General features: G+C 45.3%; 1 protein-coding gene across 1 annotated transcript; it reads right to left on the bottom strand.

Moving 5' to 3' along the window:
* LOC132387209 (oocyte zinc finger protein XlCOF7.1-like) lies at positions 1-27,829 on the bottom strand. The gene is made up of 4 exons (XM_059959551.1): positions 27,737-27,829; positions 21,954-23,150; positions 12,549-12,678; positions 1-1,223 (listed from the first exon to the last, which is right to left on the bottom strand). The coding sequence occupies exons 2-4, from the start codon at positions 22,702-22,704 to the stop codon at positions 221-223; spliced, it is 1,884 nt and encodes a 627-aa protein (XP_059815534.1). The 5' UTR covers positions 22,705-23,150; positions 27,737-27,829; the 3' UTR covers positions 1-220.

Genomic DNA, 27,829 nt, shown 5'->3' with positions numbered 1-27,829 from the left:
CTGATTTATTTGTCACAGATGCAGAATATTAAACTCCAGTCCTATTAAAGGTGAATGTGCAGCAGAAGAAACTCCTCCCATGCCCATTGACCAGGGTGCAGAACTGGGTGTGGTGAGCAGCAGCAATGATTGCAGAGTTCAGCACCGACAGTCAGTCTCGAAATTGCATTCAGCAACGGTGATGGACACACATCCAGTGAACGGTCTCTCCAGTGTGAACTCAATGATGCACATTTGGTTGATTTGACTGAGAGAATCTCTTCCCAAAGTCCGAGCAGGTGTCTAGAGTCTCCCCGGTGTGAACTGAGTAGTGTGCTCGCAGGTGGGATGACTGAGTGAATCCTTTTCCATAGTCTGAGCAGGTGAATGGCCTCTCCACAGTGTGAACTCGCTGATGTACCTTAAGTTGAGATGACAAAGTGAATCTTTTCCCACATTCTGAGCAGGTGAACGGCCTCTCACCAGTGTGTACTAACTGATGTCTCAGTAGGTGAGAGGACAACGCGAATCCCTTCCCACACAATGAGCAGGTGAACGGCCTCTCTCCAGTGTGAACTCGCTGATGTGCTTGTAGGTGGGATGACTGAGTAAATCCTTTCCCACAGTCTGAGCAGGTGAATGGCCTCTCCCCAGTGTGAACTCGCTGATGTGCTTGTAGGTTGGATGACTGAGTGAATCCTTTCCCACAGTCTGAGCAGGTGAACGGCCTCTCCCCCATGTGAACTCGCTGATGTACCTTAAGTTTATATGATGAAGTGAATCCTTTCCCACAGTCTGAGCAGGTGAACGGCCTCTCACCAGTGTGTACTAACTGATGTCTCAGTAGGTGAGATGTCAACGCAAATCCCTTCCCACAGTCTAAGCAGGAGAATGGCTTCTCCCCAGTGCGAACTCGCTGATGTACCTTAAGTTTATATGACGAAGTGAATCCTTTCCCACAGTCTGAGCAGGTGAACGGCCTCTCCCCAGTGTGAACTGACCAGTGTGCTTGTAGGGTAGCAAACTGTGTGAATGCCTTCCCACAGTCTAAGCAGGTGAATGGCCTCTCACCCGTGTGAACTGACTGATGACTCAGTAGGTGAGCTGACAACGTGAATCCCTTCCCACAGTCTGAGCAGGTGAATGGCCACACCCCAGTGTGAACTCGCTGGTGAGCCATTAGAGTGGATGACTGAGCAGATAAATGGATTCCCCCCGTGTAAATTGACAGCATGTCAGTCGGTCAGATGATCGATGAATCTCTCCCACAGTCTGAATAGGAATAATGATCGAGTGAATCACTCCCCACAGTCTGAGTAGGAATGATGATCGAGTGAATCCCTTGTTCCACTTCTTAAATATCTGGACATAGACAACAAAACAGCGTGTTGTGTTTGACCTCCCCGTAGATAATTTCCTTGTTGTTTTTAACCTGAAAAAGATTTATAGTACATCAATGGGTGAAGGACAATATGTCAGACGAGATTACTTGAGGTGTCAAGGTGTGATCTGGCATCACACTGTTACAGTGAGGTTCAACCCAAGTTGCAGAGAGAAGTCATCTTCTGACTGGGCACAGTGCAGGTATCTGGAATGACCATCAAACTCTCTGATGATCTTCCTGTGTCTATAAGAATGGGGCATTTCTGCCGTCACCAATCTGTGACCTGGCTCAGTTTGATTCTCTCCATTGGTATTATTCTCTGTTCCCACTGAGCTGCAAGAGTGCCTGTCCGCAAAGTAACTGAACACTCTCACACAAATACCCTTTGTTGACGTGCAGCTGGGATTTTCTTTTATCTATTGTCAATGTGAAGTGCCACAGTTTTGAAGCCATGTAAACGTTTCCTGCCCAGATGAATGGTTGGTCCGCACAGCTGTTAAAAGGAATTAAAAGAATAATCATATTATTTCAGGTTCTTGTCACAGTCATAGAAAAGCACAACACAGAATCAGGCCCTTTGGCCCATCTGGTTTGTGTTGAACTATTTAAACTGTCTGCTCCTGTACCCCTGCCATCCAGGTGCCTATACAACCCTCTTAGAAGTTGAAACTGAGCTCGCATGGACCAGCTGGGTTTTCTGCTCATTCCACACCCGGATGACCGTCAGTGGAAGAAGTTTCCCCTCATGTCTCCTTAACATTTCACCTTTCACCCTAAACCCATGGCCTCTGGTTGTAGTCCCACCCAATCTCAGTGGAAAAAGCCAGCTTGCATTTACCCCATCTATAACCCTCATGATTTTGTTACGTCTCTGTCAAATCTCCCCTCAATCTTCTACATTCCAAGGAATTCCAATTTTGGGGGATATTAACTTGCGAGTGGATTGGGAAAATCAGATCAGCACTGGATCTCAAGAGAGAGAATTTGTAGAATGTCTCTGAGACTGATTTTTAGAACAGCTTATTGTTGAGCCCACTAGGGGATCAGCTGTACTGGATTGGGTATTGTGTGATGAAACAGAGGTAATTAGAGAGATGGAAGTGAAGGAACCCTTAGGAGGCAGTGATCACAACATGACTGAGTTCCTGTGAAATTTGAGAAAGAGAAGCTGAAATCCGATGTGTCGGTATTTCAGTGGAGAAAAGGAAATTACAGTGGCATGAGAGAGGAACTGGCCAAGGTTGACTGGAAAGGGACACTAGCAGGAAGGACGGCAGAGCAGCAGTGGCTGGAGTTATGTGAGAAGTGAGGAAGGTGCAGGACAGATATATTCCAAAGAAGAAGAAATTTTCGAATGGAAAAAGGATGCAACCATGGCTGACAAGTGAAGTCAAAGCCAAAGTTAAAGTAAAGCAGAGGGCATAGAAGGAAGCAAAAATTAGTGGGAAGACAGGGGATTGTGAAGTTTTTAAAAGCTTACAGAAGGAAACTAAGAAGGTCATTTAGAGGGAAAAGATGAACTATGAAAGGAAGCGAGAAAATAATATCAAAGATGATACTAAAAGCTTTCTCAAGTATATAAAGAGTAAAAGGCTTTGTGAATAGATATAGGACTGATAAAAAATGATGCTGGCAAATTGTAATGGGATATAAGGAGATGGCGGAGGAACTAAACGAGTATTATGCATCAGTCTTCACTGAGGAAGACATCAGAAATATACCGGACATTCAAGGGTGTCAGGGAAGAGAAATGTGCGCAGTCACAATTACGACAGAGGAAGTACTCAGGAAGCTGAATAGTCTAAGGGTAGATAAATCTCCTGGACCAAATGGAATGCACCCTCGTGTTTTGTAGGAGGTAGCAGTGGAGATTGCGGAGGCATTAGCAATGATCTTTCAAAAGTCGATAGACTCTGGCATGGTTCCGGAGGACTTGAAGACTGCAAATGTCACACTGCTGCTTAAGAAAGGGGCAAGGGAGAAAAAGGAAATTATTGACCTGTTATCTTGACAGCGGTGGTTCGGAAGTTGTTGGAGTCGATTGTCAAGGATGAGGTTACGGAGTACCTGGAGGCATATGACAAGATAGGCTGAACTCAGCATGGTTTCCTTAAAGGAAAATCCTGCCTGACAAACCTAGTGTAATTTTTTGAGGGAATCACAAGTAGGCTAGACAAGGGAGATGCAGTGGATGTTGTGTATTTGGATTTTCAGAAGGCCTTTGACAAGGTGCCACACGAGGCTGCTAAACAAGATAAGAGTCCATGGAATTACGGGAAAATTACATATGTGGATAGAGCGTTGGTTGATTGGCGGGAAACAGAATGTGGAAATAAAGGCATCCCCATTGAGTCCTGACGAAGGGTCTCGGCCCAAATCGTGGACAGTGCTTCTCCTTATAGATGCTGCTTGGCCTGCTGTGTTCCACCAGCATTTTGTGTGTGTTGTTTTATAAAGGCATCCCATGCTGGTTGGCTGCCGGTTACCAGTGGTGTTCCACAGGGGTCCGTTTCTTTTTACGTTGTGTATCAACGATTTGGATTATGGAATAGATGGCTTTGTGGCTAAGTTTGCTGATGATACAAAGATAGGTGGAGGGGCTCGTAGTACTGAGGAAACAGAGAGTCTGCAGAGAGGCTTGGATAGATTGGGGGAATGGGCAAAGAAGTGGCAATTGAATTACATTGTCAGAAAGTGTATGGTCATGCACTTTGGTAGAAGAAATAAATGGGCAGACTATTATTTAAATGGGGAGAAAATTCAGAGTTCTGAGATGCAACAGCACTTGGGAGTCCTTGTGAAGGATATCCTTAAGATTAACCTCCACACTGAGTTGGTGGTGAAAAAGGCAAATGCAATGTTGGCATTCATTTCTAGAGGAATATAGAGTATAGGAGCAGGGATGTGATGTTGAGGCTCTATAAGGCTCTGGTAAGATGTCACTTGTGTGCAGTTTTGGGCTCCTTATTTAAGAAAGGATGTGCTGACATTGGAGAGGGTTCAGAGAAGATCCACTGGAATTATTCCAGGAATGAGAGGGTTAACATATGAGGAACGTTTGACCACTCTTGGACTGTACTCCTTGGTGTTTAGAAGAATGCGGGGGGACATCACAGAAATATTTTGAATGTTGAAAGACATGGACAGAGTGGATGTGGCAAAGTTGTTTCCCATGGTGGGGGAGTCCAGTACGAGAGGACATGACTTGAGGATTGCAGGGCGCCCATGCAGTACGGAGATGCGAAAACATTTTTTCAGCCAGAGGGTGGTGAATCTGTGGAATTTGTTGCCACCAGCGGCAGTGCAGGCCAAGTCATTGGGTGTATTTAAGGCAGAGATTGATAGGCATCTGAGTAGTCAGGGCATCAAAGGTTATGCTGAGAAGGCGGTGGAATGGGACTCAAGGGGAGATTGGATCAGCTCATGTTGAAATGGAGGAGCAGACTCGATGGACTGAATGGTCGACTGCTGCTCCTTTGTCTTATGGTGATTCCTGTGTCTGCACCCTGGAAGCCTCAAGAAACGATAATGATCATGAATCAGGCCCCAGATAGAAAAGAAAATCCAGCACAGTTTGCTCAGTGTGTCCAGAGTACTACACAAATGTTTAATGCGACTCTGTAAGATTTATTCGCTCTCTGCTGCATGATTCTGTCAGCTGATGAGGGGCGGAAATGGAAGGCAGAATTGAGATACCAAACCTATCAGGAGTTACAGGCAGAAAACCATAATGAGAATGAACAGACAGACCAGATCATTCAAGCATTGGAAAGGGCTCTCCAGCAAACTGTAGCATCACTAAAGTACCTGGATGCAAACATAACCCTGGGGAAATCAGGACCAGACTATTGGGAGTGATTTGTGGCCTGCTACGGCACTTTCACAGGAGACCAAACATTTAATGATGGGAATCTGTCCCCCCTGTTCAATGCCCTACTGCTCCAATGCTTACCAACTAAGTTAGCAAACAGGATTAAAACAAATAATATGGACTGGCCTGACAATGACTGAAATAGAATGCGACGAGCTTTGACATATTATTGGGACCCGGCTTTTGAATCCCGATCAACCCCAAAGGGAACTAATATTTAAAATGAACATGTTCAGCAGGAAGGATGCGAGCGGGCTACATCTGGGGATCAGAAATGGGATCAAAAACCTACCAAGGGGAAAAATGGGGACAACAACCCGTTTAGAAATGGACAAGCAAGGATGCCTCCTACTCTGAGTATCATCCCTCAGGAAGAGCCCAGTGTAATATTGACAGGTGCTGGAATTTCAATTCCGTTTATGATTGATATGGGGCAACCACAACCAGTCTCGATCAGGAAATAGGATCGGAAAAGGGATTCCAGCTATCAGACGCTACAATCACTGTCTGGGTTCGAAGGCACGGAACGTACGTATTCACATACCCAGCCACAGCAGGTGGAATTCCAGGGGAAGCAGTGTGAGGTTTCATTTACTGTCACCACCAGACGGGGGTGTAATCTCGTAGCGAGAGACTTGCTCTGTCTGTTGGACGTCGAGATTCTATGCACGGACAAGGATATCATGCTGTTACTGCGAACAACTGATAGCTTCCTCTGACCACCCAGTGGTGGGCACTTTATCTGGACTCCACCACATTTGAACCCCTTCTGCCAGGGGCCAGCTCTCATGTGACTCTGTGTTATGACCCTACGTGGTGCTCAACTGAGGAAAACTAATATTTTGCACCCCTCGAGGGACAGAAATTCCCAGTCATGGTGATTGGAGAGGATAAAGGAAGAGACGGCATTGCATTTCTGGCCAAAGTTCCAAATTTCTTTTGGCGACAGACAGGACTGGTGGTTCCCCATACCACCTTCAGGGTTTGCCCTGTGTTCAAGCCAAAGAGCCGAGGGCTCCTTGCCCACACCCTGACGAAACAGCCTCCAGCACTGACGGAGACTGTCAAAATTGGTCCTCTTGAAGATCAGAGTGGTCACCTATGAATGGAACCAAAAGAAATTGGGGGGATCTTAAATGTATTTTTTTGCTCCTGTATTTACTAAGGAAATTGGCATGAAGTCAATGGAAGTAAGGCAAACAAGAATTAAGTTCATGGAATCTATACAGAAAGAAGAAGAGGAGGTGCTTGCTATCTAGAGGCAAGTCAGAGTAGATAAATCTCTTGGACCTGACAGGGTATTCCCTCGGACTTTGAAGGAGACTAGTGTTGAAATTGCAGGGGCCCTGGCAGGTATATTTAAATGTTGTTATCTGCGGGTGAGGTGCTAGAGAATTCAAGGATAGCTCATGTTGTTCTGTTGGGTAAAAAAGACTCAAAAAGTAATTCAGGAAATTATAGGGTAACTTTGACGTCGGTCATGGGTAAATTATTGGAAGGGGTGCTAAGCGATAGGATCTACAAGTATTTAGATAGAAAGGGACTTATTAGGGTGAGTCAACATGGCTTTGCGTATGGTAGGGCATGATTAACAAGAGTGTTTCAAGGAGGTTACAGGAAAATGGATGAAGGCAAGGCAGTGGATGTTGTCTGTATGGACTTCAGTAAGGCCTTTGACAAGGTCCTGCATGGGAGGTTATTTAGGAAGATTCAGTTGCTAGGTATACATGGAGAGGTAGTAAACTGGATTAGAAATTGGCTCAATGGAAGAAGCCAGAGAGTGGTAGTGGAGGATTGCTTCTCTGAGTGGAGGCCTGTGACTAGTGGTGTGCCACAGGGATCAGTGCTGGGTCCATTGTTATTTGTCAATGATCTGGATAATAATTTGGTAAATTGGATCAGCAAATTTGCTGATGATACATAAATTGGAGGTGTAGTAGACAGTGAGGAAGGTTTTCAAAGCTTGCAGAGGGATCTGGACCAGCTAGAAAAATGGGCTGAAACATGGCAGAAGGAGTTTAATACAGGCAAGTGTGAGGTATTGCACTTTGGAAGGAAAAATTAAGGTAGAACATACAAGGTAAATGGTAGGGCACTGAGGAGTGCAGTAGAACAGATGGATCTTTGAATACAGATACAAAATTCCCTAAAAGTGGCGTCATGGGTAGATAGGGTAGTAAAGAAAGCTTTTGGTACATTGGCCTTCATAAATCAAAGTTTTGAGTATACGAGTTGGAATGTTATGGTAAGGCGGTATAAGGCATTGGTGAGGGTGAATTTGGAGTATTGTGTGCAGTTTTAGTCACTTAATTACAGGAAGGATATTAATAAGGTTGAAAGAGTGCAGAGAAGGTTTACAAGGATGTTGCCGGGAGTTGAGGACATGAGTTACAGAGAAAGGATCAATAGTTTTGGACTTCATTCCTTGGAGAGTAGAAGAATGAGCAGGGACTTGATAGAGGTATATAAAATTATGATGGGTATAGATGGAGTGAAAGCAAACAGGCTTTTTCCACTGAGGCTAGGGGAGAAAAAGAACAGAAGACATGGGTTAAGGGTGAAGGGCGAAACATTTAAAGGGAATATTGGGGGGGGGGGGGCTTCTTCACAACTGGGTCTGATAGAAGCATAACTGGTTCTTCTGGGCACATTCTGTCTCACTCCCAACTATTTCCTACCTTCCTTTGTGCAGGTATGTAATGTCTAAAGGACCAGTGTTTGAGTAAATGAGACACACCAAACTTTCTCCTGAATCACTGGAATCTCCGAGTCAGATGGGTTCTCTCCAGTCGGTGCTCTCAATCCTCGGGCTGGTTCACTTGTTGCTGTTCCCTCGACTTCAGTCGTGGTTTTTCTTCCAATAAATCTCTCACTGCAGGTCTAACTTTAACGTGAAAGATAATGAAGCACGTTCACAATGAAAAGGAGGACCAAACATTTCTGCTTAATGTTACTAGAAACAAAACTCACTGAAATTTAAACATTGAAGGCAAATATAATGATCTCAGTGAACAATCTTTTATTGTCCCTCACATGACACAGACAACATGGGATAAGAAGGAGCCATCATTCAGTCATGGTAAGACATAAGACACAGGAAGAGAATTAGGTGATTCGATCCATATGGTCTGCCCACCATTCAGCCACGGCTGATTTTCATTCCAACACCATATTCCTGTCTTCCTCCTGTTAGCCTGAAGGTACTTAGCAATCATGAATATATTAATTTCTGTCATAAATACCAGAAACACTCAGCAGGTTTAGGAATAGCTTACAATACAATTCAATTAATAACACTTCATCAGAATGACTTCAAATATTTTCAGTTTTTAGTGTAGATCTCCAGCACAGCTGCCTGATTTCCACTGTGTGACAGTGAGGCGGGGGGGGGGGGGGGGGGGGGTGCGGGGGAATTTCCAAACACAGTTTGAACACCAAACTCAGGGTCTATATCCTGTTGTAAACACGGAACAGCTCATTTACTCACAGCCTCTCCCTCTGAGGATGGAAGTGGGAATCATCCTCTCCTCAGACTGGCAGTCATAGCTTCCAAAGGAACTCCAGAAACAAACATCTGAACCAAGACCAGAAATACTCACTCAACACCTCACAAGCCCAAGCAGCTCGATCCCCAGGTCCATTTTACCTGGATGAAAAACTATGATATCCCAGGACCCAACCTCACAGAGTCACACAGCTTAATCTGCCACTCACCGACCCTGAGAGTCTCACACATTGTCCTCCCATCTCTCACTGGGTAGTGCAATCTGGGATTTCCATACAACCAATGTCCAGCTGCTCGAAGAAGGACATCCATCCAGCCTCATCTGTAGAAGCTCAAACCAAAGTCAAAGCCAAAACACCAACAGTTCCATTTGCCTGGAATGCTGATCACAGGACTAGAGCCCAAGCACCAACTCTCCCAGTACTCTTTGCTGCCAGTAAAATGCTGCAGTGTGTCAGCCCATCACTGTTCATAAACTAGCACCTCCACACCAATGCACAACAGAACTGGGACCTGATGACCCTCCGGCATTCCAGCTAACAATAACTGATTCTGGAAATGATCAGCGAGGCCAAAGGGACAAAAGAACATTTCACGATGAAGACAAGGGTTGGAAGAAAGTTTGTTGATATATAATATTGAGGAGGTGGGATACAAGGCGGACTGAGGATGACCCAGATGGTTGATGTATATCACTGAAGTGGGGTTGGGGTTGTGAGGAGACTGGACAGAGGTTGAACAAGATGAGCAGATGGAACCAGGTGGGAGAAGGGATCAAGGACGATCACTGATGGTCCTCCAGCAACACATAGGTACTGAATGAATAGTACATACTATTGTCCAAAAGATTCTAAAATGACAGAATTAGCAAAAATAACAAGAACTTTGCCAGATATACTTTGACCCGCACCAGATTTTTATCAACACACCATAGAAAGTTTCCCATCCGGACACTTCACGCTTTGCATGGTAACTGCTCCATCCGTGACTGCGAGGAACGGCAGAGACCTTTGGATACAGATCAGCACATCACAGAAACCATTCTCCCCCGAGACTTCCCAGCCCCTCGGTAAAGCAGGCAGTGAAATCAAAGATCCCCACAACCTGGGTCGTTCTGCTTCCTCACCCACCCCAATCCGGGAGAAGACACAACAGCCATAAAGCTCCAGGACAAATGTGAGGAGCCTCAGGAAGCGAGACGAGTTCGGGCAAGTTGGAGGACGAGTGACCGCCCATCTGGAGATTGTGAACATGCACAAAGAGATCGTTACATCTGTGGTTAAATGGGAGGGGCAAATGGGATCACGTGACCGGTGAGGTCTAACATCCCAGGCACAGTCTCCAGCTTCCCAGCATTCTGTGGAAATAAACAAACTTGCCCCTCACATCTCCTCTCAGCTTAAATGTGTCAGACATTTCAACCCTCAGGAAAAACATACCCTCTGTCCACTCTGTATTCCTCTTGTAATATTATAAACGTCCATCCAGTCTCACCCCAGCCTGTGCCACTCTGGAGAAAAAAACACGTTTCTGCAACCCCTTGCTATAGCTCCAGGCAGGGTCCTGGTAAACCTCTTCTGCGCCCTCTCCAAAGCCCCAACATCCTTCCGAGAATGGGGGCGACCAGAACTGTATGAAACTCTCCAGATGTGGGCTAACAAGTTTTACAAATCTGCAGCACAACTTCATGACTTTTGAACTCAGTGTTTCAACTAATAAAGACAACCACGCCATTTGCCTTCTTATCGACCCGATCAATCTGTGCAGTCTCTTTCAAGGAGTGATGAACTTGGAGTCTAAGATCCCTCTGATCATCGACACTGCTCAGGGTTTTGCATTTAACACTGTACTGTCTCATTCATTCAGGGGTGCAGTGCTACCAGAGCTCACTGGAGAGCCGCTCCGACACCTCTGTAAAAAAGTCAAAATAAACAAGTACGGAATTTAACAGCAGCTGCATATTAAACAGAGGGAATTTTACAGAAGCTGGGGTTGGAAAGTGTTGGCTGGTGGGGAAAAATACCACTAATAACATTAGGATATTTGATCATTTTTGGTGAAATCCTGGAGCTGTGACAGTTTTTTATTTAGGTATTTGTGGAATTCCTTCTCCCTCGACCCATTGTCCCAGGAAGCTGGGAAATCCCTGTACATAAATGTGAGCATTCTTCTGCTCTTTCCAATGGGTACCATTGGATACCAGGAAGGAGCTATATTCAGCAAGGAATGAACATGATGGAAACCCAAGTTTAAAAGTTGAAAACAATGAAAGAAAAATTCACTGCTTGCTTATCTTCCATCTGATTTTGATCAAATACACAAGCTAATCATCCAAAATCCTCTTCTACACCTGGATAAATTTAGATTTGTTTTCCAAGCCAAATGGAAAAAAAGACATTTCTAGGCTTTAAACTAGTTTTACGTCATTTGAACTATGATTAATAGCAGATCAACCCCTTGGCCTCGCTCCACCAACTGTAGCTGATTGGAAAGAGGCTCTTTTTCTCATTGTGATGATAGGAAGAAGAATAATTTAGTGAGGCAATGACGAGACAAAACACATTTCCAAACCTCCCAAATGGTTGCTCTCCTCCCCTGTTAACATTTATGTCTTTCAAAATACAATCTTTTCCATTCGTATAGATGTGATAATAATAAAGATTCAAGCTTATTTAACTTTTTATATATTTAAAGACTAAACAGTGTCTGTATCGGTCTAACCATGTAACACCCGTCGTGTGAGGATATTGTGAGTATCGACACTCACAGGTACACTTCCAGTCCAACCACTTCTCCGAGAGAAACAGTAGGAGGCACAGTTGCCAACCTACAGCTTTTGAGACTAATATTCAGCAATGTTCGTGGCTTTAGCAATAGTTCATCAGAGTTTCTTTTTTCATACTTGATTACTTGGTTCCAATTTAGGGGCTAAAAGTGTAAAACATGAATTGCTTTATTGTTGTTATTTTTATACCTCTGAGGAACACTGCTAAGTGCTGCAGCCGTCTGCTCTGACTCAGTCGTATTAGTAAGGCTACATCTGTGGGGGTCCGTGGATTACTCGCTAATCCTAAAGTACATTTTTCTCACTTACAACACTGTGTCTTCGAAGCAAAGATATTTTACTTGCTTGATAATTATATTCTATGATAATCAGTTAAGTGCAACTGTGTAATACTTTGTCATATTATTAAATTAATTATTATATGTTTAATTGTACCAGTTATACACTGAAATGTAGTGAGAGGCTGTAATCTTGTTAATGTCTTAGCTATCACTATACTTCTGTGCTCTGAAATTCATATATTCCTTTCATCTGGTTTATTGCTTGACGTTACAAGAAGCCCTATATATGTGACACCCAATTTGTGTACCTGCTCATTACACGAATGGGGCAAAGAAGTTGCCCAGTACATGAAATGAGCAGGTACACAAATTGGGTGTCACAAACTAGAGGTGATTAATAAGTTCGTGGCCTAAGGTGGAAGGATTCAATTTTACAAAACTTAGCAATTTTCAATTATCTGAAACAGAAATACCACAAAAGTTATTAACTTCAAACTTTCTGCATAATCACTCAAAGAGTTGAACTACACGTGCAGGTACCAAGCGCTGTATAACTTCAGGCCTTCTAACTTAGGCCACGAACTTATCGATCAAACCGACCGACCCCCACCCCCTTACAGCTCTGGCAGCTAAAAAATTGTCACTGCACCCCTGCTCCAGCCGTCCAGCAGAGCTCGGGCCCGGCCCTTTCCCAATGCAACCGGCCCCCGAGGTGCACAACACCGGGATCATTCCCTACTCACCCCTGCTCGAATCGGAGAACCGCCAAACAGCGGCTCTCGGCACCGCGCATGCGTTCAGCAGCGTTCCTCCACAGCGCCACCAGTGGCCGGATGTCTGCACATCGTCGCCGACGGCCGGAGACCCGCACAGCTGAACATCCATGCAGCGCCACAAGTGGCCGGAGGCGGGACGGACAACGGAGAGGTAAATCACAAACGCGACAAAGTCTGCAGATGCTGGAAATCCAAAGCAACACAAACAAAATGCTGGCCGAACACAGCAGGCCGGGTAGCAACGGGAATGGGAATCGGAATGAAAATGTTTGGACACCGGGAACTCCCGCTCGGAGCGGATAGTTCAAAGGTTAGTTTATTATTAAAGCAGGTGTCCATAAATAACACTGCGTTTTTGTTTCTCCATAGAACCACGAAACAAAGAGAGAGCAAGAAAGTCGTTCACAGAGAAAAATCAAACTTCTACCCCACCCCCCGGATCAAGAAGAGCAGGATCCCAATCATCAAACCTCAAAAACCACCCCTCCGGACAATAGGGAACAATAATAACGACCCCCGATAAAAAAAAAATACTCGTACCCCGCACAACTGCGGAGGAGCCGGTGTCATCACTGTCGAGGCGGCCGCATCGGGAGCAGCGGACACAACGGGCGACCCCGGAAGATTCACAGGTGAAGTGTCGCCTCACCTGGAAGGATGTTTGGACAACGGAGAGAGTTCGGCCGTCCGGCCCTTTCACTGTGACACCCCGAACTCCACATCAAATCCGTCCAAACGAATCTGTGTGAACTTTAATGACCAATAAATATAATTCCTCTCAGCGATCAGCTGTCTGAATGATTCCCTGACTCTGAGAGGAAGGGGCATCTATGGTCCACACTGTCAGGGTGTTGAGTTTTGCAGGAGACAAAGGCTGCAGGGACGAGAGGTTTTCTGTTGACTAATACATTGTGTGTGGACCCCGCTGGCAATTCTGGTGTTGTGACCCGAATCGAGACAAACACCACGCTGCCCACTCCACCAACAACACGACACAGCCGGACACATAACAGGGGACTTTACATCCCACAACACTGGATCCAGTGATGAAACCCGTGATTAATGTTGTTGTCCCACCGAAATAATAAGAAACGCCCATTTTGGTGCGTTTAAATACGAGCGCTCCGCCACAGGTGACGTCAGACACCCCCCACTTGCCTGACGTCACACATGGACTCCCCACACCGGGATCTGCCCTCACGTGCGCGGTGTCTTACGTCACCCACGCGCTGCTGTGCTCGAGCTTTATCGATTGAACGGCTGGGCTAATAATCACGTGACCAGCCTCTCCCCCACCGCTGTCAGCAGCGGATTCAGGAGCTGCGCTACTCCCATTGGTGCGAAGTGATGTCAATCACGGGTTACAACCAGTCCCGGAGGTGGGCAAGCCGAGTGGGCGTTACGCCGCTGAGTTCGTCTCCCGCTCAGGCGCCGACCTCCTCCTCAGAGCGGAGAAAACCTCAAAGTAAATGTCCGCTTTCTGATTGATTTCCATTTCCCTCCGAGGGCAGTTGGGGCGTTTGTGAAGCGTCTCCTGCGACCGGAGTCTGATGTATCGCTGAGCGGTAGGAGGAGACCGCTCGGCCCGTCGGTTTGATGCCGGTTTCCCGGGGAGGGATTTTATTGAAAGGATGAAGATGTTGTGAGAGAGGGGGCGGACAGGATGTTTGTCCCGGTGGGGACAGGAGGGGCTGATCTGTGGAAATACCTGGGCCCTCGGTGGTGTCGAGCAGAGGGATTCACCACATTGGGGGCAAACACCGGCAGACCGTTGCCCTGCAAGCGGGGCCAATGGTCCGGGCAAAGTGACAATTGTTTGGGCTTTGTTGAGATTGTACCTGGAATATGGTGTAAAATCCCGCTCCCCACACTAACACGGGTTATACAGACCAAAGAACAAACTGCCGGAGAAACTCAGTGCAGCATCTGTGGAGGGAAATGGACCGTCAACATTTCGGGCCGAGACCCTCCCTCTGGACTGAGAGCGGACGGGAAATAGTCAGAGAAAAGAGGTGAGGTGTGGGGATGGGGCAAGAGCTGGGGAGTGAGAGGTGGATACAGGTGAGGGGGAGGTGGGAAGGAAATAGTGACAGGGGTGGGAGGTGAGTGGTTGGGGCAACACGGGGCTGCAGATGATAGAAATGAATTCCATAGAGGATTAACAAAGAGTTTAGAGAGTATTTGTTATAGAGAGTGCAATGAAGATTCACCAGACTGATCCCTGGAGTGGCGGGGTTATCACATGAAGACAGATCAAATGTGGTAACCCTTTCATTTAGAGAATCGAGAACTGAGAAGTGAACACATTGAAATTCACAACATCATTACCGGTTGAACCAGGGATCCCAGTCTCTGAAAAAAGGAGTGGTCTGTCCGGGACTGAGATGAGGGGAAATGTCTCCACTCCAAGTGTGGTGAATGTCTATGAATCCCCACCACAGAGGGCGGTGAAGACTCGGTGATCATCCTCGCGTAAAACAGAGATCGGCAGATGTGTGGAGACCGAAGGGATCGAGGAAATGAGGATCGGACAGAAACATGTGGTTAAGATGGGAGAGCAGCCGCCATCTTGTTGATGGTTAGAGGGGCCGAATAGCCACCTCCTGCTGTTTCTCACTTGATGTTTCAGTGTTCCTGTCCACTGAAGCCGGAGGAATGTGAATAGAAATTAGTGTTTATAAACACAGAACTGATTTAAATGAAACGTGTTTGGGCTTGAATTATGTTTCGGACCTGGATGGGAACTGAGCCCGTGACACTGTGACCTGGGGGTGGAGGGAAAGGGATCGGGGTAGATATGGTGTGGAAAAGTAGACACGTATCTGGTGTAAATATAAAATAATGTGGGCAATGCGGCGGATGGGTCGGGCAGCGTGTGAGGGGCGAGGAGCAGAGTCACCGGTTCAGGAGGGAGTCCCTCCACCCGTCACGTGATCCAGTTTCCTGTTCACGTTTTTCAGCAGATCTGCAGCATTTGCGGGTCACCGCTCTACGTGTCCGTGTAACTTCATGTTTCACCCGTTCAGACAAGTTAGTGAGATCCGGATTAGTCACGTCCTCTCGTTGTGGGTGGACAGTATGTTTTTTTTCTGCAACATGGAAGTATGTTTTATTCCACTGTTGTGCCCTGCCAGACTACACACAATATTCCGGGTATATTACCTACTTATGTGAGAATTTAACTTTCACAATGCACCTGACCTTCTCATAGATGTGCACAGTTCAATTAAGTTCAACAACCAAGTCAGTCAAATATTTCCACAGAATTGAAACAGTTCATTACATTAATTATTTTTCATATTGTTGCACTGCTTCTATAATTTAACAATTTACTATGTATATTCTTATTGCAATTCGCAGTTGTTAAAATCTATAGTGATGAATTAGGTTGTACTGTTGCTGCAGAGACAACAAATTTCAGGACATATTCTGATTCTGATAATTGGTATGGGAGACCCAACACCGGTCACGTGGTCCCCGTTGCCTCAGATCTTAATGCGAGATTGAAGCCTTTTTCAATCATTTGCATTCCTCCGAAATGAACACAGTTCAGTTAGGTTTCGCTCTGAAGTTCCAGAGCAGAAGCTCAGTCTGTCTAATATTTCCACACAATTAAAATGGGGAATTTGTTTATTATGATCACGTACTGAGCTGCAGTGAAAATCTTGCCTGACGTACCATCCACACAGATCGATACATTGCAACAGTACATTGAGCTGATATACAACAGAACAATAACTCTAACAAAGCATTATGGCTGCAGAGAAAGTGCAGTGCAGATAGACATATGGTGCAGGGTCACTTCGAGTTACATTGTGAGGTCGTCCATTTTATCATTCATTTGGCTTATAAACACAGACAGGAAACCGTCCTTGAGCCGTGTGTTATGCGCTTTAAGGCTCTTCCCCGATGGAGGAGAGGGTTTTGCAGCAAAAATGTCCAGGTAATGAGGTTCTTTGACTACATGGCCTGGTTCTCCAAGGGAGGGTAAGTGTAGGAAGAGGCCATGGAGTGGAGGCTTGTTTCTCTGATGTTCTCTGCTCTCCAAAGTTCTCTGCAGTTCCTTGCAGTCATGGGCAGAGCCGTAGCCATACGAAGGCGTGAAGTATCGACAAGAAGCTCAGGGACCTCGGCCTTCACCCTGACTTGTGTAGCTGGATCCTGGGCTTCCTGTCAGGTCACCGGCAGGTGGTAAGAGTGGGCTCCATCTCTTCTGCCACTCCGACCGTCAACACAGGTGCCACTTAGGGCTGTCCACCTTCGCCCTCTCCTTTACTCTCTGTACACCAATGACTGTGTTGCCACCCACAAATCTGTTAATTAAATTTGCTGATGACTCTACACTGACTGACCTGATCTCAAATAACAACGAGGCTGTCAACAAGGAAGAAGTCATCACCCTGACACAGTGGTGTGAACAAAACAATCTCTCCCTTAATGTCACAAAAAGAAAGGAGCTGGTTGTGGATGACAGGAGACAGGCTACCCCCTATTGACATCAATGGATCTAGGTTTAGCGGGGTATATAGCTTTAAGTTCCTTGGCGTAAGCATCACTGAGGATCTCACGTGGTGTGTACATACCAGCTGTGTGGTGGAAAAGGCACAACAGCACCCCTTTCACCTTAGGCCACTGGGGACCCGAGTCACCCCCAAACAAAAACTGTTCTAGCTGCTACCATCTGAGAAATGGTACCGCAGCATAAAAGCCAGGACCAGCAGGCTCTGGAACAGCTTCTTCCACCGGGCCATCAGATTGATTAATTCATGCTGACACCACAGTATTTCAATGTTATATTGCTGTACATACTATTTACTATAAATTACTATTATTTGTACGTTGCATATGTAACCCCGTGGGTCACCTCAGGCTCGCTCAGCTCGTTCTCGTCCAGGGGTAGCAGCCTTCGGCCCGCCAAACTGGGTAATCAGCCGGTGTGGATGCTGTGTGATGTCCCCGCCTCGCCCAAAAACAGAGAGTACACCATATGTGATTAAGTGAGTACAATTTATAAAGGTTACTATAACTAAGTGATTAATAACGATACTGTATATATGAAGGAAAAGAAAATAAAGAAAAGACGCCAAACTTATCAAAGTCCAAACCACTTCATGCACGACTGTTGGAGCTCTATTACTGAAGTCTTCTGGCCACCATTTCATCCCCTCCGAACTCCTCGACTCGCAGCTCAGGACCACCCGAAGTGGTCAACCAAGCACACCTATCTTCATCTGCTCTCCTCGGGATACCTCCTGGCCTCAGAACCCCCTCCCCCCCCCACTGCTTGGGGTCCGTTCCTCACCCAGTTTGCAGCATCACGTCCTCTCTCCCTCACTCCCTCGTGACAAGTCCCCCAAAATGCCCGCCAACAATAGCTTACAGACTCAGAAGAAAGAACTACATTAATCCCAATTGGTTTACAAAGGAATACAATTCTCCGTATCAGTAAATTTGAACCCAAACAAGCTTCCAGCACTCTTGCAACAAAGAAGCATTCCTACTTTTAACAAACAAAGAGGCCATTTTGATTAACATACCAGTAACAAAGAAAAAGAAGAAACCCCCTTTACACATATTTAGACGGAGACGTAAGGATTATTACTCATGTATATGAAGGATGTAAATAATAGTCAACTCAATTCCCTGCCCATCTGGAATAATCTGTATCCCACCACCTCAATCATATATACCAACCATCTTGTTCAACCACTGTCCAGTCTGTATCCCACCACCTCAATGATATATATCAACCATCTTGTTCAATCTCTGTCCAGTCTGTATCCCACCACCTCAATGATATATATCAACCATCTTGTTCAATCTCTCTCCAGTCTGTATCCCACCACCTCAATGATATATATCAAACATCTTGTTCAATCTCTGTCCATCCTGTTTCCCACCACTTCAATCATATATATTAAACATCTTGTTCAGCCTCTGTCCAGCCTGTATTCCACCAACTCAATGATATATATCAACCATCTTGTTCAACCGCTGTCCAGTCTGTATTCCATCACCTCAATGATATATATTAAACATCTTGTTCAGCCTCTGTCCAGTCTGTATTCCACCACCTCAAAAATACAATTTGGGCCAAGACCCTTCATCGTGACTCTAGATACACACGTATCTGGAATAGCAACACGCAAAGTAAATAGAAAGTATGCGGAATAGGGAAAACTTTTGACAAAATTTAGTTCAAGGCTTAAAACAACCTGCCAAACAGATTTCAATAGTTTCCAAATTTAACAAAGGCAATAAACACTTACACCAATACTGACAATGACTTTTTTGGATAAAAATATCTTGGTCTCATTTCAATCAATAAATTTACAAAGTTTAATAAGAACTTTAGAAAACATTAGAAAAGACTATTTACACTCAAATGCACTTCGATTAACATTACCTTGGAGATAAGGAGAAAGAGAAATAATGAACATGATAAAAATAAATCACACAGTAGTCAGATAAAACCTCTAAGTATATATTTTCATCAAAAATGAACAGGATACAGCACTCCATGTGTGTACATGCAATCGTGAATAGAAATACAGACCAGAAAACTTCAATGAGAGGCCAACTCAGAAAAATGAGTCATCACTATGGAAGAAAACATTAACAAACGGAAAGAGAATGACCCTCCATGGGAGACATCCCAACAATCTGAGCAGACTAGATGGTGACAAGGAAGCATCGAGCGCCTGACTGAGAGTTGGCGACTTCTTCCCAGAAACAGAGGGGTTCCTTGCAGAAATACAGGACAATGTTGTTAACAAAAGAAAGAGAGAAAAAAAAATGAGAAATACTTGAAATACGAACAAACAAGGCAGTAAGTGCAGAAAATGCCAAGAGAAACCAGACACAGTCCAACGCACTCCAGGATCCTGCAAGAGTTTAACTCAATCTGATTACTTACAAAGGTACAAACAAGTGGCAGATATCATTCACAAAAATATTGCTTAGAAATACAAACACATGAATGTCCTCCATCACTTCATAAAGGCAGCATAAATTGAAGCCTGATACAGTTTTAGAGTCAAAATCTTACAGATTATATGATAATCAATACATTATTTCAGATAGGACAATCCACAATAACCATCCGGATATAATATTACAGGATAAACAAGCAGAAACAACTCTCTCAATAGATAAAACCATTCCCAACACACACATATTCCTCGACCAGTGGAGCACCTCACCACAGGCGTTGTTTGTGTCATCAGTCAGACAAACAAAATATTTTCTCTGTCATCAGATTCCAAATGTTGCTACTCTGTCAATTGTTACCATGCCCCACTGCTGATTCCCTTCTCCTCATCACACGTTCTTACCTGGACCATCGTCTAGAGCCTCAAACTCTGCCTGTGCAGACCCACCTCTGGTTTCTGACCCAGCTTCGTTGAACATCCAACTAATGGTTTCCCATTCTGCTTTCAATCTCTTTTCAAGAAGGGAAGGAGAAAACGGGCAAATCATGCTTGACTAATCTGTTGGAGTTTTTTGAGGGTGTAACAAGGATGTTGGACGAGGGTAAGCCAGTGGATGTAGTGTACCTAGATTTTCAGAAGGCATTCGATAAGGTGCCACATAGGAGATTGGTGAGTAAAATCAGAGCTCATGGCATTGGGGGCAGGGTTTCAACATGGATAGAAAACTGGATGGCAGATAGAAAGCAAAGGGTAGCAGTGAATGGGTGTTTCTCGGACTGGCTGGAGGTGACTAGTGGGGTACCACAGGGCTCTGTATTGGGACCACAGCTCCTTACGATTTATGTCAAGAATTTAGATGAGGGCATTGAAAACTATATCAGCAAGTTTGCTGATGATACTAAACTGGGTGGCAGTGTGACATGCGAAGAGGACATTAGGAGAATACAGGGAGACTTGGATAGGCTGGGTGAGTGGGCAGATACTTGGCAGATGTCATCCAATGTGAATAAATCTTAAGTTATCCATTTTGGAAGCAGGAACAAGAGGGCAGAGTATTGTCTGAACGGTGTAGAGTTAGGTAAGGGAGAAATGCAAAGTGACCTAGGAGTCCTAGTTGATCTGTCAATGAAGGTGAATGAGCAAGTGCAACAGGCAGTGAAGAGGGCAAATTGAATGTTGGCCTTTATTACAAGGGGAATTGAGTACAAGAGCAAGGATGTCCTTTTGCATTTGTACAGGGCCCTGGTGAGACCACACCTGGAATATTGTGTACAGTTTTGGTCTCCAGGTTTAAGGAAGGACATTCTGGCAATTAAGGAAGTGCAGCGTTGATTCCTGGGATGGCAGGGCTGTCTTACGCAGAGAGATTGGAGTGATTTGGCTTGTACACACTGGAACTGAGGAGATTGAGAGGGGATCTGATTGAAACGTTTAAGATAATTAAAGGATTTGATAGGATTGAGGCAGGAAATATGTTCCAGATGTTGGGAGAGTCCAGTACCAGAGGGCATGGATTGAGAATAAGAGGTCAGTTATTTAAAACAGAGTTGAGGAAGAGCTTCTTCTCCCAGAGAGTCGTGGAGGTGTGGAATGCACTGCCTCGGAAGACGGTGGAGGCCAATTCTCTGGATGCTTTCAAGAAGGAGCTAGATAGGTATTGATGGATAGGGGAATCAAGGGATATGGGGACAAGGCAGGGACTGGGTATTGATAGTGAATGATCAGCCATGACCTCAGAATGGCGGTGCAGACTCGAGGGGCTGAATGGTCTAATTCTGCACCTATTGTCTATTGTCAATTTTAGAGGACAGTGGTGCTTTCAACAACACTTCAGAAGCAGGGAAAGTGACCAATAATGTGGAAATGAATCGTGATAAAGGAGGTTAACTAACAATGTCATTCTTCCTCAGCCCAGAGATTGGAGGGGTGAAGAACATCTCAGACAGAGCTGCAGTCAGCTCCACTTCTTCAGTCTGCAGAAAATTCAAGGGAAACCTCTTCACCCACAGAGTTGTGACTGTTTGGAACCCATCACCACAGGGAGAGTGAGAGATGAACAACAGGGGAAGATTTATTAGGACTGTCATAGAAATGAATCACTGGCAGGGTAAGCTGGCCTACGTTGACTCTCTACTGTATACTAGGTGTGTTATAAGTTCAATTAATTACCAAAGACAGAGTTTAAAATTAACGGATTTATTTCTCTCAGATCCAGAGTACTAAACACCAGTCCCATTAAAGGTGAATGTGCAGCAGAAGAAACTCCTCCCATGTCCAGTGACCAGGGTGCAGAACTGGGTGTGGTGAGCAGCAGCAATAATTGCAGAGTTCAGCACCAACAGTCACTCTTGAAATTGCATTCAGCAACAGAGATGGACAATTATCCAGCATGCAGCTTATCGAAACTTTCTCCCCAGTGTGAACTCAACGATGCACATTCATTGGATTTGGCTGAATCTTTTCCCAATGTCTGAGCAGGTGAATGGCCTCTCTCCAGGGTGAACTTGCAGGTGACTCTGTAGGGTGGATGACCGAGTGAATCCCTTCCCACAGACAGAGCAGGTGAATGGCTTCTCCCCAGTGTGAACTGACTGGTGTGCTTGTAGGTGGGATGACCGGGTGAATCCCTTCCCACAGACTGAGCAGGTGAACGGCCTCTCCCCAGTGTGAACTCGCTGGTGTATCTGTAGATGAGATGACTGAATGAATCCCTTCCCACAGATTGAGCAGGTGAATGGCCTCTCTCCAGTGTGAACTGACTGGTGTACCAGTAGGTGGGATGACTCAGTGAATACCTTCCCACAGTCTGAGCAGCTGAATGGCTTCTCCCCAGTGTGAACTGACTGGTGTCTCTGTAGGGAGAATGATCGAGTGAATCCCTTCCCACAGTCTGAGCAGGTGAATGGCCTCTCCCCAGTGTGAACTGACTGGTGCCTCAGTAGGAGAGATGACAAAGTGAAACTCTTCCCACAGACTGAGCAGCTGAACGGCTTCTCCCCAGTGTGAACTCGTTCATGACTCCGTAGTTCGGATGACTGAGCGAATCCTTTCCCACATTCTGAGCAGGTGAATGGCTTATACCCAGTGTGAACTCGCTGATGTACCTTCAGTTTAGATGAGTATGTGAATCCCTTCCCACAGTCCGAGCAGGTGAATGGCCGCTTCCCAGTGTGAACTCTCTGGTGAGCCATTAGGACAGATGACCGAGTGAATCCTTCCCCACAAATTCAGTGGATGACCAGCCTCTGCCCAGTGTGAACTGACTGGTGTGTCCACGTGTGGGTTGACCAACTGAATCGCTTCTCAATCACAGAACAGGTGAGTGGCCTTGCCCAGTGTGAACTTGCTGATGTACCTTTAGTTGAGAAGACCGACTGAATCCATTCCCACTGTCTGAGCAGGGGAATGGGCTCCCCCTTTGTAAAATGACAGGCGTGCCAGTCGGTCGGACAATTGAGTGAATCCCTCCCCACAGTCTGAGCAGGAAGGATGATCGAGTGAATCCCTCCCCACAGTCTGAGCAGGAAGGATGATCGAGTGATTCCCTTGCTCCGCTTCTTAAATATCTGGACAAAGACAGCAAATCTGGCGTGTTGTGTTCGAGATTCCCGTAGAGAAATTCCTTGTCATTTTTAACCTGAAAAAAAGATTTACAAATTCCATCAGTGGGAATACGTCATTATTTCAAATCAGATCACTTGAGTTGCCAAGGTGTGATCTGACATCACACTGTTACAGTGAAGTTCAACCCAAGTTGGAGAGAGAAATCATCTTCTAACTGGGCACAAAGCTGGTATCTGTAATAACTATCAAATTCTCTGATGTTCTTTCTGTCTCTATAAGAATGGGTACAGAGGAGGTATCGGGGTAAGATTTTTTTTAATGCAGAGCGTGGTGAGTGCGTGGATTGGGCTGCTGGTGACAGTGGTGGAAGCGAATACAATAGGGTCTTTTAAGAGACCCCTGGACAGATATATGGAGCTCAGAAAATTAGAGGCCTATGGGTAACCCTTGGTAATTTCTCAGGGAAGGGCATCTTTGGCACAGTTTTGTGACCAAAGAAACTGCATTGTGCTGTAGGTTTTTGTTTCCATGTTTCTGCCATCTCCAATCTGTGACTTGGCTCAGTTTGACTCTCTCCATTGGTATTATTCCCTGTTCCCCCTGAGCTGCATGGGTTCTTGGCTCCACAGTAACTGAAACACTCTCACACAAATAGCCTTTGTTGATGTGCAGCTAGGATTTTCTTTTATGCACTGTTAATTTAAAGTGCCACAGCTCTAGAGCCATGTAAAAATTTCCTGCCCAGATGAATCGTTGGTCCATACAGCTGTTAAAAAGAATTAAAGTGAATAGTAACATTATTTCAGGTTTTTGTAACAGTCATAGAAAATTACAACACAGAACAGGCCCTTTGGGCCAACTGGTCTGTGCTGAACTATTAAAACAGCCCACTCGCACACCTCTACCATCCAGGTACCAACAGAAACCTCTTAAATGTTGAAATCGAGCTCGCATGCACCACTTGTGCTGGCTGCTCATTCCACAGCCGGATAACCGTCTGTGTGAAGAAGTTCCCCTCATGTTCCCCTTAACATTTCACCTTTCACCCTTAATCCATGGCATCTGGTTGTAGTCCCACCCAATCTCAGCGGAAAAAGCCAGCTTGCATTTACCCTATCTATAACCCTCATAGTTGGGGTATACCTCCATCAAATCTCCCCTCAATCTTCTATATTCCAAGGAATAAAGTCCTGACCTGTTCAATCTCTCCTTACAACCCAAGTTCTCCAGACCTGGCAACATCCTTGTGAATTTTCTCTGAACTCTCTGAACCTCTTTTATATCATTACTGTAGGTAGTTGACCAAAACTGCACACAATACTCCAAATTAGGCCTCACCAATGTCTTCTAGAAATCAAGATAACATCCATCTATTGTTATCAGTACTTTGGTTCATGAAGGCCATTGGGCTGAAATCTTTTTTTCCATCTCTATCTAACTGTGACACAACTTTCAGTGAATTAAGGTATTCCCAGGTCCGTTTCTTCTACAACACTCCTCCGTGCCCGACCAGTCACTGTGAAAGACCTCCCTTGGTAGGTCAGACCAAAGTGCAACAACTCACACTGGTCTGAATTAAACTCCATTTTCCATTTCTCAAACCATTTTGCCACCTGGTCCAGATCGCACTGCAAGCCATGATAGTCTTCCTCACTGTCCGCTACACCACCAGTCTTGGTGTCACCCATAAATTTGCTGATCCAGTTAACCACACTATCATCCAGATTACTGATATAGATGACAAACAACAACAGATCCAGCACTGATCCCTGTGGCAACCACTAGTCACAGGCTTCCAGTCAGAGAGGCAACGATCTGCTACCACACTCTGGCTTCTGCCAAAGACAGTGTCTCATCCAATTTACTGTCTCATCTTGAATGCTGAGTGACTGAATCTTCTTGATCAACCTCCCATATAAGACTTTGTCAAGTGCCTTGCTAACGTTCATGTCGACAACATATACTGCCTTGCCTTCATCCACTTTCCTGAGAACATCTGCAAGAGACTATAAGATTGGCGAGAGCCATGCTGTCTATCCTTTATCAGTCCACACCTATCCAAATACTTACAGTATATACCTGGTTCCTGCACACACATTCCAATAACTTTCCCAGTTCTGATGTCAAGCTCACCAACGTATAATTTCCTAGTTTATTTTTGCAGCCTTTCTTGAACATCAGAACAACATTGTCTGTCCTCCAATCCTCCAGTACCTCACCTGTCACTGAGGGTGAATTAAATATCTGTGCTAAGGCCCCGATAATTTCTGCACTTGTCTTCCGCAGGGTCCTAGTAAACAACTTGTCAGGCCCTGGGGATTGATCCACACTAATTTGCCTCAAACGCCTCCACCTCTGTAATCTGTACAGGGTCCATGAAGTTGATGCGGCTTTGCCTCACTTCTATAGACTCTGTGTTCATCTCTTGAGTAAATACGGATGCAAAAAAAATCTCCCCAAGTCTATGTTATCCCTTCATATGGATTACCATTCTGATCTTCCAGAGAATTAATTTTTTCCCTTGCAATATTTTTGCTCTTAACATATCTGCAGAATCCCTGAGGATTCTCCTTCAACTTGTCTGCTGGGGAAACCTCATGCCTTCTTTTATTTCTTTCATAAGTGTTCACTTGAATTTCCTGTATTTCATAAGTACCCCATTTGCTCCTATCTGCCTGTACCTGGTATGCACCTCCTTTTTATTGATCTGGGTGAGGAAAGCCAAAGGGGTGATAGATCTGCATGGTGGGAGGTGGGGTTAAAGAGGGTTAACCTAAAGTTGCAGGGGGAATGGGAGCCTGAATAACAGCACAGATGGTGGTGGGGTTGTGGAGAAAGATGTTGTTCAGGCCTCAGACAAAGTCAGGAATGAAAAAGCTGAGCATGGTACAGTGAATATGCTGAGCCCTGTATATTTCAATACAAGGAGCAGCGTAGGAAAGGTGGATGTGTTCAGGGCATGGATCAACACCTGGAATCAACACTAGGATCTGGCAACTGTGGATTGGGACAGGCTGCTTTATGGCAAAGATGTGCTTGGTAAATGGGAGGCCTTCAAAGCAAAATTTTGAAAGTAGTAAGCGGGTATGTCAGAATAAAAGGTAAAGATAGAAACTGTAGGGAAACTTGAATTGCACGAGATATTGAGACCCTGGTAAAGCACAAAATGGAATTGCATAACAGGGATAGGCAGTCACTTTCTTATGGAGTATAAGAAATGCAAGAGAACACATAAGAAATCAATCAGGATGGCTAAAAGATGGCATGAGGATATTACCACTAGGATATTCATCCCCTCTTGTTCTGTTCCTCTAACTAACAAATCCCCTATCAGCCTTTTGACTTTCCTCTGCCAGGTAATTCCCCCCAACAGTTTCTAAAGTGGTCCACTTGTTGTTGTGTGAAATGGCCACAAGAGTACTCTGCGATGCCTATTTAACCTCATTCCCCTTCCTGACTCTCACCCAGTTTCCTGTGTCCTGCACCTTGGGAGTAGCTCACCTCTCTTCATGTCATATCTATCACCCCCCTCCAACTGCTGGATGATATGGAATTCACCCATTTCAAGCAGCTCATTGAAGTGCAGGGTTACAAGCTGCAGCTGGATGCACATCTTGTAGGTGAGGGCATCAGGGACACTGGAGGTCTCCCCTTCTTTCCTCCAATACCCCTCTAATTTGTAATAATCTCCCCTCTAATTTGTAATAACCAGTGTGCAGATAAATCTTGTGCTGTGCATTTTTAACCCAGTGACAAGATGGGCACAGTGAATTTTATATAGAGAGGTATTCATTATCACGGCTAGCAAATCACTGTCAATAGGAGCTTTGATCTCGTCTGGGTTTGATCGAGTTCATCTGCACTCTCACCCAACCTATGCAGCAGGCCTGTAACAGGAAATGGAGGATTTTCTCACCAAAACTTTTTCACATTGTCCATATGTGGTTTGCTTGCTAAATTATGCTTTAAAAAGTCAGATTTCCGAATATCACTCCACTTCTTCCCACTTGCAAGTTCTCCAGCAAGTTTTACATCACCAAAATGGAAACAGGCATCCCCAGTTTCTGTATTCCACATAAATATTCCCCCTGAACCCTCCCCCAATGACTGACGGTGGTGAACTCAGTGAATGAAATCCCAATGAATATGACGGGAAGGGCAGTAGTCTGTCTCACTGGAGTCTGGCACATTTGTGATGTGAAAGCTACTTGTTGCCCAGGGCAAAGGTGTTTGATGTCATTACGTACCCAGAGAATATGGGATGAAACATGTTCTCACCGGTAGAAAAGTCCAGAGCAAGAGGAGGTAGAGGAAGCAACACACACAAAATACTGGAGGAGCTCAGCAGGCCAGACAGCATCTACGGAAAAGTGTCCTAATGCCGATTTTCTCAACTGGAGATGTAAAAGATTTTGTTCCCTTTCTCCGAGTTCCTAATCCTTGCATTTAGATAGCTGGAGCTCAGCTCTGTCTGAGAGATCCATCGGTTCCCATTTCCTCATCAACCGGAAGCTCCCCGGGGCCCGTGTACGGATCGTGGGGCTGAGAGAGAGGGAAGAGGGCAGGACTGTCCCGGGATTGCGGATCACGGTGTCCGAAATTCAGAGGAATTATCCCGAAATCGGTATTTAAGATAAAAACACGGTTAATCGCTCTTACCTGCAACCGACGTTTTCAAAGGCTTCTGTGTACTGCGCGCATGCGTGAAACTCAGGGACGGCCTCAGCCTGACGCCTGCGCATTTCATCGGCG

The sequence above is a fragment of the Hypanus sabinus genome, unplaced genomic scaffold (genome assembly GCF_030144855.1).
Source record: "Hypanus sabinus isolate sHypSab1 unplaced genomic scaffold, sHypSab1.hap1 scaffold_164, whole genome shotgun sequence".
NCBI classification, from domain to species: Eukaryota; Metazoa; Chordata; class Chondrichthyes; order Myliobatiformes; family Dasyatidae; genus Hypanus; species Hypanus sabinus.
Note: the sequence above shows the minus strand (reverse complement) of the source record. Positions and strands in the feature narration are given on the sequence as shown.

What these genes read in the sequence shown, in the direction of transcription:
- LOC132387209 (XM_059959551.1), bottom strand. Translation starts at nt 22,704, where the DNA reads ATGGCTCACCAGAGAGTTCACACTGGGAAGCGGCCATTCACCTGCTCG. An exon ending in AAGATTCAGCCAAATCCAAT is followed by an intron (nt 12,679 to 21,953) that starts GAATGTGCATCG and finishes ATGGATGTTCAG; the next exon opens with CTGTGCGGGTCTCCGGCCGT. An exon ending in GTTCTCCGATTCGAGCAGGG is followed by an intron (nt 1,224 to 12,548) that starts GTGAGTAGGGAA and finishes ATCGATCATCTG; the next exon opens with ACCGACTGACATGCTGTCAA.